This window comes from Podarcis vaucheri (genome assembly GCF_965113315.1).
Source record: "Podarcis vaucheri genome assembly, chromosome: 15".
NCBI classification, from domain to species: Eukaryota; Metazoa; Chordata; class Lepidosauria; order Squamata; family Lacertidae; genus Podarcis; species Podarcis vaucheri.
Window position 1 is genome coordinate 15,449,719 of NC_138753.1, and position 14,517 is coordinate 15,464,235.

At 46.9% G+C, this 14,517-nt stretch overlaps 1 protein-coding gene and 1 long non-coding RNA gene across 4 annotated transcripts in view; one reads left to right on the forward strand and one right to left on the reverse strand.

Moving 5' to 3' along the window:
- The window catches only part of MTMR4 (myotubularin related protein 4), a 46,996-nt gene that overhangs the window by 22,215 nt on the left and 10,264 nt on the right, over window positions 1-14,517 (forward strand). For all 3 annotated transcript variants that reach the window (XR_014214129.1, XR_014214130.1, XM_082201361.1), the window contains 10 exons: window positions 1,059-1,148; window positions 4,371-4,487; window positions 5,388-5,470; window positions 7,290-7,456; window positions 7,781-7,877; window positions 8,810-8,923; window positions 9,724-9,920; window positions 10,784-10,912; window positions 11,513-11,624; window positions 14,050-14,245. Coding sequence is in view for 1 of the 3 variants with exons in the window: in XM_082201361.1 (XP_082057487.1) it covers window positions 1,059-1,148; window positions 4,371-4,487; window positions 5,388-5,470; window positions 7,290-7,456; window positions 7,781-7,877; window positions 8,810-8,923; window positions 9,724-9,920; window positions 10,784-10,912; window positions 11,513-11,624; window positions 14,050-14,245 (1,302 nt within the window). In the remaining 2 variants the exon portion in view is untranslated. The remainder of the gene's footprint in view (window positions 1-1,058; window positions 1,149-4,370; window positions 4,488-5,387; window positions 5,471-7,289; window positions 7,457-7,780; window positions 7,878-8,809; window positions 8,924-9,723; window positions 9,921-10,783; window positions 10,913-11,512; window positions 11,625-14,049; window positions 14,246-14,517) is intronic.
- LOC309520176 lies at window positions 12,388-14,041 on the reverse strand. The gene is made up of 2 exons (XR_014214171.1): window positions 13,325-14,041; window positions 12,388-12,884 (listed from the first exon to the last, which is right to left on the reverse strand). It is a non-coding gene; the product is annotated as an uncharacterized lncRNA (long non-coding RNA).

Below are 14,517 nucleotides of genomic sequence, written 5' to 3' on the forward strand. Positions count from 1 at the left end.
ACGGAGGGGGGGGAGAGACAAAATACTGGACTTATTTGACCTGGGTTTTTTTTCTTACAACTCGTGATTATTTTCAGACAATTCTCAGCATCTGCATATAACTTTGTCCCAGAGTCCCTGGGCCACTTTCAAACTGATTTAGTGAAGATGGGGCTAGAGAATTTTTAGAGACTGCATGCAGAATATGATTCTAAGAATGCTGGGATACTGAGATGAGCCTGGGAGTTGAACAGAAGCTATCCAGACTTCAGAGGGAAATCAGGAGAGGTCTTATTTTTAAGAGAGACATCTCCCTGCTTGGTTTTAAAACAGGGGGGTGCTTAGTTTGGGAGGTGGGATCTAGATCCAGTCCATATCTTGGGGAACACACACTGGCTTGTGATGGAACGCAAGGACAGTGCTTCTATACAAAGGAATTAGGAATGTTTCCTCCTCTACATTTTTGGAATTTTTGTGCTGTCCAGCCTATTCCTGGGCAAGGGGGCAATGGGTCTTACTCTGATATGTAGTGGTTGCTAACTGGATTGTGAGTGGTTATATTGTCAGCTGTTTGCCCCCAAGCTGATTATGTTTTATTCTGTACCATATTTTAGGATACATTTTAGAGAATTTAATGAATGTTTTAAAAATCTGGTGCTGCATAAATCTACTCATTAAAAAATAAATAAATAAATTCGCGCTGGGCAGAATTGGGGGCAGCAGAAAGGGTTATTCCTATGTATTCTGAGTCCTGGACTATAGCAGATGGTTCAGTATCAGTGTGTCAGTATTATAAGCCTTCCCACAGTATGGACCCTGCCTGTCCTCTTCTTTGGCTCATCCCTGCACAGGAAACCTGTGTCGTTTTGTGTTCTTGCAAAGTTACATGCTGTATGTAGGCAAAAGAAAGATTGTTTTCGGGTTGTTGTTGTTTTTTTGCAGGGGAGAGGCAAAGTGTGGCAGTGTAGCAGGAGGCGTGCAAGCAGTGTATCTGTGTTGTGTTTGGGATGTGCATCCCGTGGCGTTTTGGCAAATGTGCTGTGCCCCTCTGAGCGTTTGCTCTTGTGTTTGGCATCCAGGGTGAAGAAGGCCCACCCAGTCTGGAATACATCCAGGCCAAGGACTTGTTCCCTCACAAAGAGCTGATCAAGGAAGAAGAGTCTTTACAGGTAAGCTACCTGGGGGGCTCTGGCAGGCTGGATGGTGCTTGGTGCGATTCCTTATGGCCGGGCAGGAGGGGTGAGGACTGCGGGTGTGTAATAAATCTCCCTCCAGACTCCTGGAAGCGAATGTTTCCTGCAGCCTGAGTGCAAAGCTGTGTCACAGCTGCTGCTGCAAGGACACACTGTTATCACTCTGGAGTCATTCAGACCTCTGTGAGTCCTGGTCCTTTCCCCTGCTCCTCAGAGCTAGTTCTCTGTCCCTTCTAGAGCTGCACCATATTTCTTCTGCTTTGCAAGGGAGGGACAGGGACAAACAGAGTAGCACACACAATCTGCTGGAATGTGCAATCTCCTGGAGACTTGTGACCACCAAAAGAAAAGAAATAGTGGGAAAGAAACTGAAAATTCAAAATGTCCTTAATGACCCTGAGTTTTTGTTTTTTAATGTGCCAGTCTAAGCCACTCCTGGCAATGAACTGGGACAGTGAACAGCCAGAAGCAGAATCTCTTTAAATGTTGCAAATCTGTCTATCAGCTGCTGATAGCCAAGAACACAACTACCTCCCGTACCTAAGCTGTCAGGCTGGGCTGGACTTTATTATTACATTATAGCTATTGTCACAGTAAAATTCACGTTGGGCTCCCAGAATGAGAAATATGTAGCAACAGAGGTCACAAAGAGTCGGACACGACTAAACAACAACAAAAGCTTTTACATTATCAAGGGCTCAATCTTTGGGTTACAGAGATCTTTGTGAGTGTTCAAGGCTGAAGAAAACGGCTACTGGGCTAGACTAGCATTGACCCCAGACATGTTTTGTCATGTCTTAAAATAGTTGTACAGTTTTCTGTGCACGCCTTTCAGAGGGCCAATCAAGCCTTGGTTTCCTTTTGTCTGTAAAGGCGTTTGAGAAATTTCTATGTCGACCTGGGATAGTTCAGTTGGTATATCACGAGACTCTCGCGATCTCAGGGTTGTGGGTTCGAGTACCACATTGGGCAAAATTTCCCTGCATTGCAGGGTGTTGGACTTAATATTCCTCATGGTCCCTTCCAACTCTACAATTTTAAGATTCTGGGAGACTGTTAATTCACTGTCCAAGTTCCCTATGCATTTATAGACTGTAAGGTGTTGTGCATCTTAGAAAGGGGAACCTCCACAATAAAAGAGGCCTTCTGAGCTGAAGCTAATAAATATAGAAAATGTAGTTGCACCTGGATTTCAACATGGGCCATGTAATTGGGCAATGTAATTGGAATGTCATATGAACAAGATCTTGTCTGGTGAACTCAGTGCAGATTTAAGCAAAATCCCCCAAATACCACTTCTGAACACATTTATTATATATTGGATTAAAAGGGATTGGGGGGATGATAGCTAAATATCCTGTAAAGTGACCATAGGGAAACAGAACCCACACAGAGAGGAATTTTCTGTGGCTCCCCTCTGATGCCGCCTCCTTTCCACCCAAATACTCTGAGGAGGACTGTAATAATTTATTGTTTGGGCCAGCTATTGGCATGGGAGGATTACACTTCCAAATATGAGGCTGAATTTTTAGCATATATTTTTCTTTGCCTTGATTTTTAAATTGTGTGCATTGACACACACTCTAGATCTTAGAATATTAAACTCAAACAACCAAGTAAAACAGAGGGATGCTGCATATGGAATTGGGGCTCCCTGTCTTCTGTGTGCTCATACATATATTTTATCATGGTTATGCATGGGGGCAGTGAGAACAAATTACAGGAGGAGGCTTTTAAGAATATGCCCTGTGATTTGCTTCCTGTGATGTGCCGATGTGCCTTTGAGCCTTGTTCAATTTTGCTGTGTCAGTGTTGCCACAGAAGAGTTGTAACGGGGGGGCGGGGGGGAGGAGAGGCAGCCTGGGCATCCCGCTGCACGATTTCATATTCTCCTTCCCCCAGGGAATAAAATCACATTTCATAAAATCTCAGCGGTGTTTCAAAGACGCAGGCAGCCGGCTCTGAACGCTTTCTTGTTCCTTGTTGAAGCCCAGAACTTAAAAGGCCAGAGTGAGGCAGCGAGGCGTCCCTTTTTTATGCTGCCAGCTAAATATCACTCCAAACCCTCCCCCTCTGATTTCCACAGTCCTGTGAGAATTTCACATCCCCTGCACAATTTCACACCAGCCTTCAGGTGTTAAGCTTCCCAGTTAACCAGCAGAAAGGGAAAAAAGAGGAAAGGAGGAGATCTAAATTTAAGCATGGGAAGATACCCCTTGATGTTTTCAGGAGGAAACAAACACAATTTAGCAGTTCGGTTCAAATGCAGTACAGACCAACAGTTCAGAGGATCATCTCTTCCCACATCCTTGATGGGGGGTGGGGGGAAGGGGTTGGGGGAAAGCTCTTAAAATGTGGTTGTATGGTATTTGTGCAGTATGTATCTTAACATAGCAGGGAGATACAGCAATTGGGAGGTAACTTTAGTTGGCTGGTCACATTAGAAACAAAGAAGCTGCCTTATATACAGAATCATCTAGTGTAGCAAGTGAAGACTTGTGGGGGTCTCTCCCAGCCTTCCTGAAGAAGCAGGGGCGCCATCTCACCCTCAGGATTGTGGGTGCCAGCCACCATAACGCGAACATGTGACATCACACACACAACGTGTAACATTGCGTCACATTTTTGGAGGGGGGCTTCTCCAAAAATGCAACATGACGTTGCGTGCTGTGTGTGTGGTGTCACACTCCTCATGTTCCTAACTCCTTGTTTTAAAAGAAGAGGAAATCCGAGGCTGTATTTTGAGGAGATTGAAGCCATTGTTTCCATGCATCTCTTGGGACCTGTTCCCACTGCAGACACCCAGAAGAGTGCTGGACTGATGGTGAGAACTGTAGAGCCAGGAACAGGCTTAGTGACCTTGCTCTTTTTGTATCCCAGTGCAGTGTCCTTCAACCCTTCTTGTCCCCAGGTGATTTTGGCCTACAGCTTCCATCTTTCCTGACTGTTGACTATGCTAGCTGGGGTGGGGTGAAGTGATGGGACTTGTAGTCCAACATCTTCAGGGGATTCCAGATTGTAGAGCACTGCTCCAGTACCTTGAGAACTTTCCAGCTTGTTCCCAAGTGGAAGTCCTCATGGACTTAGATGTCAATATTTTTCTCTCTCTCTTAGTCACCTGTTCAAGTGATGCTGTGGGTGGTGGCCTCCTTGGAACTTCAGCCAGAAGGTTTTAACACTCCTCCTTTCCCCTTCCAGGTTCCATTTTCAGTGCTACAGGGAGAGGGTGTGGAATATTTGGGCCATGCGAGTGACGCCATCATTGCCATTTCGAACTACCGGCTCCATATCAAGTTTAAAGACTCTGTAATCAACGTACGTCTGGGGCTACACGTCTGTCTCTCTGTCTGTTTGGGCAGAGTCTGCAATGTCTTTGATTAGGTCGCTCCCCCCCCTTACCATTGGAAGAGTCCTTTATTCTCCCCTTTTCAACCCTGCTGCCAAAATGGTCCTATTTGGGTGCTCCTTGCTCCCCTGTCCCCCTGATCAACCCACTCAGTCTGGGCTGTTTGTTCTTCAAGCAGCCCCAGGTGACTCAAGCAAAGGGAGGGAACAATCATACCCTCTGGAGGAAGATACATGCACAAACACCCTTAGAAAGATCACTACCAATCTGACATTTGTGGGTGAGGTGCGTGGAATTCCTTCTTGAAGGATTCACTGAAAATTGTAACACAATAATATGCAAATATAGGAAGTAAAAGAAACAATGGAAATGCAATTAAAAGTCAATATGAATGCCTCTGGACCGCCTGGGTGAAACTTGTGGGCAACTGGTGGTATACAGATAAACTCTGTGTTAGAATAATACAGATTTTGTTGCTAATGCTGTGGGGCCTCATTAATGTGACATCCCTTTGGACGTCAGCATATCTTAATCTGGGATATTAGAAATGTGGGAAGTTTGGTTAGGTTTCTGCCCGCAGAGGTTGGCATTTGCCTGCCTTGTTAGTTAGTTAATTTACTTATTAATTACATTTATATCCCACCTATCCTCCTAGGCGCTCAAGGTGGTGTACATAGTGCTCCCTTCCCCTTTTATCCTGTGCAACTCTGTGAGGTAGTTTAGACTGTGGCTGGCCCAGTGTCACTCAGTGAACTTCATGGCTGAGCAGGGATTTGAACCCTGGTCTCCAAGGTTCTTGTCTGACACTCCATAACCACTACACCGCACAACCTCACACTGATTCATTAATTCCTTGTCTTTTGTTCTAGGTGCCTTTGAGAATGATGGAAAGTGTGGAGAGTCGGGACATGTTCCAGCTTCACATTGTCTGCAAGGACTCCAAAGTAGTCAGGTAGGTGCTACCTGATAACAGCCTAGGGTTATAGCAGGCAGGTAACTAACATAGATGAGGGGGTGGGGGAAACTCATTTTGGGTGAAGGGCCACATTCCCCTTGGAAACCTGTTGTGGTTATACATTCCAGTATTGGGTCAGACCAGACCCACACATCTGCCTGTTGTGTCGTGACCTGCCTTGAGATCATCTATGAGAAAGGGCAGAATATTAATGTTATTAAATAAACAAAAATTAATGCACACCATCACACAAACCTATTTCCCATGGAAACAGACGCATGTATTTAATTCTTAGCAATGCCATTCATGTTTCACGTTTTTCTTCGTCAGCCCTTTTTTCCTTTTTTTAGCACAGAGATTATAGAAAAAGCTCTTCAACACCCTTTATCTATCCTGGCTTTGAAAAATGCAAACTCATTAAATCCCCTTGGAAGAATGCAAATAACTTCAGCGCACACAATTGAACTACAAACTCTGCCTTACGGTTTTTGTAAACTTCAGAAATCAGCTGCATCTCAGAAATTGCACACATGCAGTTGCAAAATGCATGGACTCCTTTTTGCATATTTGCAAGGGTTCTGAGTCTGCCAAGACATTTCCAACATAGAAAGCTGCCTTGCACTAAGCCCAGACCTTTGGTCCATCTAGCTCAGTATTGTCTACATCTGAATTGACCGGCAGAGGCCCCCCAGGGTTTCAGACAGAGAACATTCTCAGTCCTACCTGGTGCTGCCATTAGTAATTGAACCTAGGACCATCTACATCCAAAGCAGATGCTCTACCACTGAGCTACGAGCCTTTCCATGCTTTAAACTTGTAATGGGCAGAGCTGCCATTGCACGCTGCATGGCATCAAAACCCTTCCTTCCTTCCCCAATGGCACAGTTAAAATCTGGCTGTGAGCTGCATGCAGGGGATTCCCCACCACTCCTCTTAACGTATGGTGTTGGTAGTGTGGTCTGTAAACCAGGTCCCCTCACCAGAACATAAGAATTGCCTAGGTGAATTAGGCCAAGGTTAAACTTGCCCAGTGTTCTCTTTCCAATGGGGAGCAGCCCAGAAGCAGTTCGTGAAGGCAGCAGTGCCCCCCCATCCACTTTATTTCCTCCATCACCATCTGGTATTCAGAGGTAGACTTCCCCTGCAAATGGAAGTTCAGTTTTCTGCCCTGGCTAACAACACCTTGCAAAGAACTCTCCTCTACAAATTTGTCTTTGGGGCTACCAACGCTGATGGCTTTAAAAGAAGATTAGACAAATTTATGGAGGAGAGGGCTAATGATGGCTACTAGCCACGATGGCTCTGCTCTGCCTCCACAGTCAGAGGCTGTAATGCTTTTGAATACCAGTTGCTGGAAACCACAGGAAGGGAAAGGGCTCTTGTGCTTGGAATCTGTTGGAGGGTTTCCTACAGCTATCTGGTCGGCCACTGTGAAAACATGCTGAACTACATGGGCCTTTGGACTGATTCAGCAGACTCTTCCTATGTTCTTAAGTGGTTTTTTGAAGTTGTATTTATATGTATGTTTTAAAAAGCAACAGCACTAGGAACAAAAGTGGTTAACGGTTAAAGGAAAAAGGGAGTTCAAACCTTGCTGTTCTTAGGTACATGTCACAGGTCTAGTAGATATATCATCCCATTATACAGAGTTTTTGTTGTTAAATGTTTTTATTGAGTCTCTAAGCTAGTGGCCACAGGCAGTAGACATCAAAGAGATTGTGGGTGCTTATGTCTCCTTTCATTCCTGTAGTTCAGTCTGTCTGTCTTGCTTTTCTGAGCATTACAAAGTGTGCCTGTACCCATCTATGTCTTGCAGGTGCCATTTTTCTACTTTTAAGCAATGCCAGGAATGGCTGAAAAGGCTGAGCCGAGCCATCGCTCGCCCTACCAGGCCGGAAGACCTGTTTGCGTTTGCTTACCACGCCTGGTGCTTGGGGGTTTGTGCTGATGAAGAGGACCAGCATGCTCACCTCTGCCGCCCTGGTAGGTCAAAAGGGACACCTTCTAAGGCAAATCTAAGAGGGGCCTCTAGCCGCCGTTTTTCATGCCTCGCCATGCTGGGCCCCGTTAACCCCCTCCTCACCAATTTAAGACAGAGCTGTGCTCTGACAGCCTTTGCTTACCTGGTTTCCCTCCAGAGATTTTGGACGACAGCTCCCATCAGCCCCAGCCAGCACGACTGTGCTGCCATCTTTTGCAGCATCATGTGGCAGTTTTGACAGGGAATGGTGGGAGCTGGAGTCCCAAACTTCTGGATGGCACTTGGTGCTTGAGCTGACTTTAAAAAAACTGCTTATCCCTTTACAGGAGACCATGTGAAATACCGCTTTGAGATGGAGCTGACTCGGATGGGCTTTGACTTGCAAAATGTGTGGAGGGTTTCTGACATCAATAACAACTACAAGTGAGTCACCGATAAAGGCTTCACCGTCTTCAGAGGCAAAAAGAATCTGCAGCCCCTCACCCGCCTTGTTACTGGGCATTACATTAGCTAGGCATCTATCCCTTTAGAACAGTGGTTCCCAAAGGGTGAGATTACCTGGGGGGGGTGTGCTGGAGGTAGATATGACTATCAGACTTCAAATGCTGGCATCACTGGATCAAGTTCATCACCTTTGTTGAATTAATTCTTTAACTGGATTTTGAATAAATGTGCAATAGATTGTTACTGCTTTGAATTTTATTGTGTTATTATCTTCCATAGTGGGTCCTCCAAATGGCTATTCTGAATAATGCTTCTTTTAGGGTAGGATACTGGGAATGAGTTTATGGGACCCAAGGGGATAGTGGTCCAAAAAAGTTTGGGAACCCCTGCTTTAGAATATAGGAACGTGAAACAAATAATATAGGAGCAGAGACAATGCCTCTTGCTTGTCTGGATGGAGAGAGGACGTGTGTGTGTGTGAGGTGTGTAGAAACCCACAAAAATTCCAGTTTTGTGTGATTGGAATGCATCTTGTTGTACAAAGGTGAGAGTCACATCTTTGACCCACCCACTTTTGCCTCTAGCTCCGCCCATCACTGGCATGCAGCCTTTGGACATTTCCCCAGGTCCGAAGTGCTACCCTTGGGCTGAAAAAGGCCCCCTGCTCCCGCCCCACTTGTGATCACCTAAGATTGCCTATCCCTTTTCTTCCCCTTCTATTTCCAGTTGAAGAGCCCGTTGTTGTTGTTGTTGTTGTTGTTGTTGCTGCTACACATTTCAGAAGTTCTTCTTAGTGGCTCTCCAAACATGCACAGCCTTGCAATTTTTTAAAAAAAAATAAGGTCTGGAATTTGCTCTCATTTCTTTCACTCCTGTCCCATGGTCAGCTCCCTGTGTCTTTTCTTTCTTAGGTTGTGCACCAGCTACCCGCAGAAACTCCTGGTTCCTGTTTGGATCACTGACAAGGAGCTGGAGAACGTGGCTTCCTTTCGATCGTGGAAGCGAATTCCAGCAGTTGTGTATAGGTACGAAAAAGAACCCTTCAACTATAGAAGGTTTCAAATCCAGTGGCAGCTGAGGGGAATCACTGAGATTCTGTGGATTGAAGGCTGCAAACCATGGTCCTGCTTATATCTTATCAGCCAAAGATTGATCAAATTGGATTATTCATCTGTTTTTAGATATAGGCCAAGTAGACTAGACGATCTGTAGGCTCATGGCCTGATCTACAAAACCCTTACCATCCTTGTTGCTGTCTGGTTTGGTTCTAGAGTTGCTATGGGAATTTATTTGTTATTTAGTTGGTGTTGTATGTACAGAGCCTTTGCAGAAAGAGAGTGAGTTCAGGGCTGTGTACCCTCATCTGCAGCACAAGGTCTGGTCTTTGACACAGAATTTACCTTCTTATTTTTGCATTTTCATAACTCAACTAACAGGGAGGACCTTTTCCTCATGTTGCTTTGCAGATCTTTCTCTCTGTCTCTCAGTCCTACAACTCCTAGCATCCCCAGCCAGCATAGGCAATGGACAGGGATCATGGGATTTGTAGTCCGAAACATCTGGAGGGTACGGCATTGTGGAAGGTTGCTGCAAACATAGAATTGTAGAGTTGGACGGGATTCTGAGGGTCATCTAGTCCAGCTACTAGATCATACATGCAATATGGAATAAGGCTCCATATTCTTTCACGGGATCCTGGGAAATGCTACTTCTCCCTGACCTCCCCGATCAAAAAATATCCTTATTATTTGGCTGAGAAGCTGTGGCTTCTTGAGACGGGTCCATGTACTCTGGAACTAGTGGGCTTCCTTGATTTCCCTCCCAGACATTTGCGCAACGGGGCGGTGATTGCGCGCTGCAGTCAGCCGGAGATCAGCTGGTGGGGCTGGCGCAACGCTGATGACGAGTACCTCGTAACCTCCATCGCCAAAGCCTGTGCCTTGAACCCTGGACAGAGGCTGGCAGGGGGGACCCCGCACTCTGGGCTCAGCGACGGGAACGAGGCCTGTGATGCTGGTTTTGGTAAGTAAGGCAGGCAGGCATGTTCTCATCTCTCAACTTTTGCTGCTTAAATGCTGTATCGCCCTTCGACAGAGTTTGGTCCCTTGACCATGATAGCATAGGCCTGGCCTTACTTCTAGTGTCTTCTTGAAGAGTGTGGTTAAAATTGTAGCCCCGGAATTCTCTTTAGTCCAGTCCCTGTTCCACATAGGAATTGTGCAAATAAAGCCACAAGCTGGTTTTCTGCTGAAAGGTTCTAGGAGGGCAGCTACTGCCAGAAGCTGGAAAGAAAGACTCCAAGATTATGATCCCAGTTAGCCATCTAAAAAGCAGATCATGAGAGCTGATAAGTCGTTTCCCCCCCAGCTCTGCTTTGAACACACTGCAATTGGGAGTGTTGTGAGAGCATAGAGAGAAGGCTGCAAGCCGACCTCTGATTCCCTATCAAAACAGCTAATGGCCAGTGTAAGGACATTAATGGTTGCGCCTACAGTTTTTGTTTAAAGAGTGTAGTTCGTTGTCATCTCTTGTTATGCCTCTGACAGACTTGTGGAGTGCAGTTATACCCTTTCCTCATTACTTTATCCCTGAAAGCTGCTCTCTGTTTGCCACCTCCAATTTCTGCTTGAATTTCTCCTCCTTGAACACTTGTTCACAAGGCCCAAACCAGAAATAGTATTCTAGATATGGCATCATGTAATGCTTCTGAGAATTATGACTGCAAAGAAGGCAAAGGCTGCTTAGTTATCCTTTGTTGGTACTTTTGTTCAAGTTCATTCTGAGGCCGCTTTTTTATTTTTCTTCTGAATTCCATATTGCTGGGCAGATTGTATAGAATTAGGACATTGATCGGGAGATGGGAGACTGAACTGTCCTTTTTGCAGATTCATCTCTGACTGCGTGCTCAAGTGTGGAGAGTTCAGCAACACCTCAGAAGCTGCTGATCCTGGATGCCCGGTCCTACACTGCCGCTGTCGCCAACCGAGCTAAGGGAGGAGGCTGTGAATGTGAAGGTACGAGGGGCATTTGAGCACACAATAGGGGTACATGAGTCAAAGCCCCTAAGAGAAGTGCTGGTGTGGCTTTCTGCTCCCCAGCTCCCCATCTCTGTGCTTTACTTGTCAGGAGGGGATGGGAGAGGACAGGAGCATGCGCCCAGGGCAAATCCAACCTGTTTTGCCACAGCTGAGTCACAAGGTGTCCTTTTCAGAAAAGTCTCTGCTGCTATTCATTTATTCACTCACTCACTCACTCACTCACTCACTCACACACATGCTATTCTTTGTGAGTGGGTCGGCTGTAAGGCAGGTTGGAGGGTGCATCTGCAATGTGTGGTCAGATTTTAAGCATTCCTCCCATTATTCATGCCTCATTGTGGTTGGGTTATATAGGCTCATGTTAAAAACTTTGATATATGTAATTGCAACTCTGTAATATGTTTTTTATATCGAATATGTTCCGTGTATGGTTCTCTTACTGTTTACATGTTTATGTGTTAGTTTGTGACAGATCAGTAACAAATAGAATAATATTTTTTTTTGCTGCGAGATATTTCCTTTGACAGCCAGCGTCAGCTTCCAGCTGACCCTCTCCCTTTCTGTGCTGTGTTTCAGAGTATTACCCAAACTGTGAAGTGGTGTTCATGGGGATGGCCAACATCCATTCCATCCGCAACAGCTTCCAGTACCTGCGGGCTGTCTGCAGTCAGATGCCAGACCCTAGCAAGTAAGTTCCAATCTGCGTTTTCAGTTGGTTAATGGGACTGATAACTTTTAACTCCAATTTAGGGTGAGGTTTCTTCCCAGGGCCTCCTGATCAGGATGGGATAGCACAGGGGCACAGCCCAACACCTCCCCACCTGTGTTCAACCAAAGGCAAACTGTTCCAGAAGCTCTGCAAACGCCATCTTGGTAGTTAAGATCACCCCATAATTAACTGGTAGTTGTTGTAACAGTGAGCTCACATATGTCTATATTCACTTGCTTTGATACAGGTTAATTGCCTTGCTTTGAAGTTCTCCTTATCTGGGCGGTTTGGAGTGCTGGGCTCTGAGCCCAGAAGGGGAGCTGACCTGTAAGATTTGGGTATTTGCCACCTATGCCCTCATCTGTTCAGGTGAAGTGATGAGAGGTCCTTGGGCACGGGCAAGGCATCTTCTTGCTGCAGTGTCTGTCCCACGTCTGTAAAAGGTTGGGAGACCTGGCAGGTTGATTTGCTGTAAGTCTGCACCTTCTTTAATAAAGCCCTAGAACTGGCCGTTCTGTTGTTTTTTGACATCCTTCTTTGGTTATCCCTGCACCCAGCCACTCCCACAAGCCCTCCTTTGGGCTTGTGGCTCAGAACATCACCCCATTCATTCTTCCAGCAACCATGAGAATTTGAGAGGAGGTGATTGTTCCAGGGTCACATGGTGAGCTTCATGGCCGAGCATGGATTTGAACCCAGGGCTTGACAGTCTCTCCACTATGTCTCAGTGTCTCTCTGGGTTTTGTTTTTTTTTTTTTTTTTTGCAGGGCAGGGGGATCTTATCTGGCCACTCTCTTCCTAGCTGCTCCACTTTCTCTTGCCTCCTTTCCACCCCACAGGGCAATGACCTCAATATTGATAGCTGCTCTCTCTGCCCCTGCCTTTTCTGCTGTGTCTTTTTAGGCCAGCTTCATCACATCACTCTTCTTTTCCCCTGTTGCCATGGAAATGTTTCCTCCTAGCTTATTGAGGGCCAGCAGTCTGAAGAGCAGGAGGGAGCTTTCTCTGTTTCCTTGTGCTGCTGCTGGTTGCCAGCAGCTGCTGCAAGTGCATGCCATGTCCTTGGTAAGGAGCTTTCTCCTTGGAAAAGGTGGCATCTGCTGTCGATCTCTCTGTGGATCCTCGCTTTCCAACCCTTGACGCAGGGGAGGGGAGCTTCAGGTTGGAAGGTGTGCAACCTTCCAAGGGCCATATGGGGACAAATTGGAAAGTGGGTGGAGCAATGAATATAATTAGTACCTGTAGTGGTTCTAGGGGTTGCTCGTGTGTAAGCCGGTGCAAACATCTGGCTGGGTTGCCTGAGTGAACCTTTTCTGTCCGGACAGCCACTCTCCCGTGGCTGTCTCAATCGCTGGCAGAATCCGTCAGTGGGCGTTTCTTAAACTTCTTCCAGCAAAGAAGCTCTTTGACGCCTAGTCTCCTCCTACTCTCTCTGGGCGAAAGCCTTCTGCGCAAGCAGGGCGTAGGCAGCGGAGGACCTCTACTCTCCCCGCTGGTCCCTGGCAAGGAGTCATGGGACCGCCTCGCCGCTTCCCCCATCTGCCCCCCTTCTCCACTGGTGCTACGCTGATTCTCTTCCCCAGAAGATGGGCTGCTTCTCCCACTCCCGGGACGCTCTCTGGAATCCCTCTGGATTTTGCTCTCTCCCTCCGGCACTGATGGCAGTTCCCTGACAGTACCTTTGTACAGTAGGAAAGTGTCTAAACACACTTCTACACATCTCTCCATCCTCCCCGCAGGCAAGGCAAGAGGCATGAACAGGGAAGGGCAGGAGTGGGCTAGGATAGCAGTTCAGGGTGTAGGTTGGGGGGCAGCTAGTTAAAAACTATCAAGACTGTTGGATCTGATGCAAGGCCAGTCTGGTCCTGCATCTGGAAACCCACCCCTGCGGACAACCAACTTTGTGGGCTCTGATGAGGGTGCTACTAATTGAGAGAGAAGAGGAGGCATTTCTGGATGAAGCAGGTCATGGAGACAACTGATAGGACAGGGCCGAGGGGTGGTTGTCAGCTAGAGCACCACATTCCCTTGTGAGCCACATTCCGGGGGTCACAGCCCAGTGGTGGCTGGGAGCAGAGGCAGAAGTGGGTAGGGCAATGGATATGACTCTCTTCCCTTTCTACACTAGCGGCTTCCAGCCATGCAACAGCCAGAAGCAGGATCACAGTTCGAGGACATATTCCATTTGGGCAAAAGCAGCCAAGGAGGGAGAGGAGCTGGGCCAGTGACGGAGGGTGGCTGTGTGAGAGGGAGTGTGGCTGAGAAAGAGAAGGGGGTAGCATGGGGAGAGTGAGGGCTGAATTGAGGGGCCTGGAGAGCAGTTGCTCCCCGCCCCCGTTCTGAGGGTTCCCCACAGCTCCCTGTCAGAAGCATAATGTTCTCCCATTCCTGTGTCCCTTTCCAGCTGGCTGTCGGCTCTGGAGAGCACCAAGTGGCTGCAGCACCTTTCTGTCATGCTGAAGGCAGCTGTGTTGGTCTCCAATGCTGTTGACCGAGAAGGGCGCCCTGTGCTGGTTCACTGCTCAGACGGCTGGGACAGGACCCCACAGATTGTCACCCTGGCAAAGATCCTTCTGGACCCTTACTACCGGACAATGGAGGTATCCTGTCTCTTTTGCCTGTTAACATAAGGAGAACCTGACCTGGCTGGGTGGGGCATTCTCTTGCTTTGGCCTCTTTATATAATAGTCCAAAAGTAGACAAAGCACAACCTATTCTCATGCTTCTCCCAAGTCCTCTATGTCTCTTTTTTCCAACTGATAGGGCAATCTCTCACAGGAGGCAATGAGCTTTCACCTTGTTATCTCTTCTGGAACAAGCTTGTGCCTTTCTGTGAAATTAAAAAGAGTTTACTTTTTTATTTTGGAGTGTT